General features: G+C 35.9%; 1 protein-coding gene across 1 annotated transcript; it reads left to right on the top strand.

Annotated features, from left to right (window-relative positions):
• The first annotated feature begins 1,615 nt into the window (after positions 1-1,615).
• On the top strand, positions 1,616-2,239 carry LOC138868117 (uncharacterized). Its single transcript, XM_070147291.1, has one exon. It carries the CDS (start codon positions 1,616-1,618, stop codon positions 2,237-2,239), a length of 624 nt encoding a protein of 207 aa, XP_070003392.1.
• Positions 2,240-2,668: the final 429 nt, after the last annotated feature.

The following is a 2,668-nucleotide window of genomic DNA, read 5'->3' as shown; positions in this document are numbered from 1 at the left end:
ATTACTACAATTTCTGATAGTAGTAAATTAATTGAAGGCTCTGGAAGAGCTACTATAACTCTGTCTAAGGGAACAATACTTATCATAAAGAATGCAGTTTTCTCCTCCAAGTCCAAGAGGAACTTGTTGAGTTTTAAAGATATCCGCCGAAATGGATATTATATTGAGACAATAGATGGGAATAATCTTGAATATCTCATCATTACCAAAAATGTCTCTGGCCAAAAGAGGGTTATTGAGAAGTTCCCATCTTTATCTTGTGGCCTCTATTGGACAAGAATTCGTGTAATTGAGGCACATTCTACCGTAAACCAAAAGGTTACTGATTCTAATACTTTTGTACTTTGACATGATCGATAGGGACATCCTAGATCAATTATGATGAGATGAATTATAGAAAACTCAAATGGACATCCATTAAAGAATTTAAAGATTCTGTTAAATAATGAATTTTCTTGCACTTCTTGTTATCAAGGCAACTTAATTATTAGACCATCACCAACAAAGGTTGGGATTGAGTCCCCTGCGTTTTTGAAACGTATACAAGGGAACATTTGTGGACCTATTCACCCACCTAGTGTGTCGTTTAGAACACTAAGAGTGTCTTCTACCTTCACCAAGCGTTGGCCAAAGATCTCTACGACGTCCATCCCCGCGTTCATCTTCATCACCCACTCTTTACCGAGCGAGACGTCCTCGGGTAAGACCTCCACTTCATCCTCGCTCGCCTCAGAGGCAGATGGTTCTTGGGATTTAAGCCCTTTGTTTGACACAACCCCGGGTGGCACTTCCTGGTTTTTGTTGGTGGCATTCCTCTTTTTGCTACGGCCGCTCTTGGCAGCAGCATCCTGGATAATGTGTGTTTGGGTGTTGGCAACATTAATTTCTCCGTCGTTCACCATTCCCTTAGTTGAAACCTTTGCTCTGATACCAGAGTCTCCCCCACCTTTGATATTATTAACCTTTAATTCTTTGCCTTTGCCTTGGTCGTGTTTATCATGCCTGAAATCCATCAATGATTCAGCCTCCACTATGGTGTTAATATATGATTGAATAATATCACAATTGTGAGATAAATTAATTCCGGAATTATTAATCCCAAATTTAAAAAAGAACCAAACACGGGATAAAATAATCTCGCATATAATCTCGATATTATTATCCTTTTACACACATACCAGACGACCCCTAATTATTCCTGTATTAGTTATGCTAGGATTATTTATCTCACCCTCCCATAAGGATAAAAAAAATACTACAATTTCGGAATAATTAATCTCGAAATTAATTATACCACGATTTTATCCCAACTAAACATGAGATAAATTCATCTCAAATTTAATTCCGAGATTAATTATCCCTTATACCAAATAAAATCTAAACGTGTATGTTATATGTAATGATGGTGTAAAATTTATTTACACAATTAAATTATTTATTAGATAATTATATGAGAATTTTGTGATAGCATTAATTGTTAGTCGTGCGTATTGCAATCCGCAGCGTCTCCATTCGAATGTAAACGGCTAGCTGTATTCTTCATACTATTATCATTATATTATTCTTTTTCCATTTATCAAATTAGCCTGATCAGATTCAAAGGAGAGCGAACGAAATGCAGAGCAGTCAAGTCAAGTATATTTTCTCAGACCCTTCATTCCTCTCAAATCCAATTCAAAAGACCATTGATTTTCCGAACTATTCGTATCCATTTCCCAAACATGCCGTGCTTTCCCATTTCCATTTCAATTTGCAGAAACCAATTGCGTCAGCGAGGAAAAAGAGAAGGCACTCCGGATTCGTCAGATCAACCAAAATCATGCTAGAATCAGCCTATTTCATTGCGTCAAAGCTCAATATCTTGCCAGAGCCATTCGATTCAATTATACGAGAATTTGGAGGTGGAAATGGAGGTGGTTTTAGGTTTTGGAGAGGTCATGGATTTGATGGGTGGAGAAGAAGAAAGAAGATAAATTGGGGATTTTGGGTCTTATTAGTAATCATTGGTGTGGGATTGTGGTTGATTTTGGCCAAGGAATTGGAAATTGATGTGTTTTTGGGGATTTTGGGTTTAACCCTTTTTGGGTTTTCAGTTAATGTGTGGAAAAGAGGGGTTTCGGATTGGGCATTAGGGTTCTGTTGTTGTGCGGCATTGTTAGGTTTTTTGTTGAGAGAAGATTTGCTGAAACGGGTCGGGTTTTTTGGTACTGTGAAGATTGCCAGAAGAAGGAAAAGGTGACTGTTTTAACCAAAATTTTTCATAAAAATGGAGCTGTATTCTCTGTACGAATTATATTTCTTTATCGTTTTTTTTTTGTTGCTCTTATATAGATATAGATTTCGTATGACTATTATTGCTCATTAACCATAATTATGTTTGGAGGCGGAGCTAGCATATAACATACATGAAAAATACGCACGGACATATAGTGTTTTTTGTGAAGTTTAGCAAGATGATGAAAAGCAAATTAGGTTACGAACGAATATGTTACTAAAGTACAGTCACTACTAAAAAAAATATGAACAAATAAATTTTGTAGTTAAATTGTAAAATTTATCGCGAATCCTACTTAGCAACTTATTAGGAATAAATTATCAAAAAATTATGCTACCTACGTACAATTTAGCAATAGATTAATAGCAAAGTTCTAATTAATTTTCTTAGTAG

This window comes from Nicotiana sylvestris, chromosome 5, assembly GCF_000393655.2.
Source record: "Nicotiana sylvestris chromosome 5, ASM39365v2, whole genome shotgun sequence".
NCBI classification, from domain to species: domain Eukaryota; kingdom Viridiplantae; phylum Streptophyta; class Magnoliopsida; order Solanales; family Solanaceae; genus Nicotiana; species Nicotiana sylvestris.
The sequence above is the reverse complement of the archived record's forward strand: the minus strand, read 5'-3'. Positions and strand labels throughout refer to the sequence as shown.

Bases quoted from the DNA above. Each gene is read 5' to 3' on its own strand.
- LOC138868117 (XM_070147291.1), top strand. From the start codon at position 1,616: ATGCAGAGCAGTCAAGTCAAGTATATTTTCTCAGACCCTTCATTCCTC.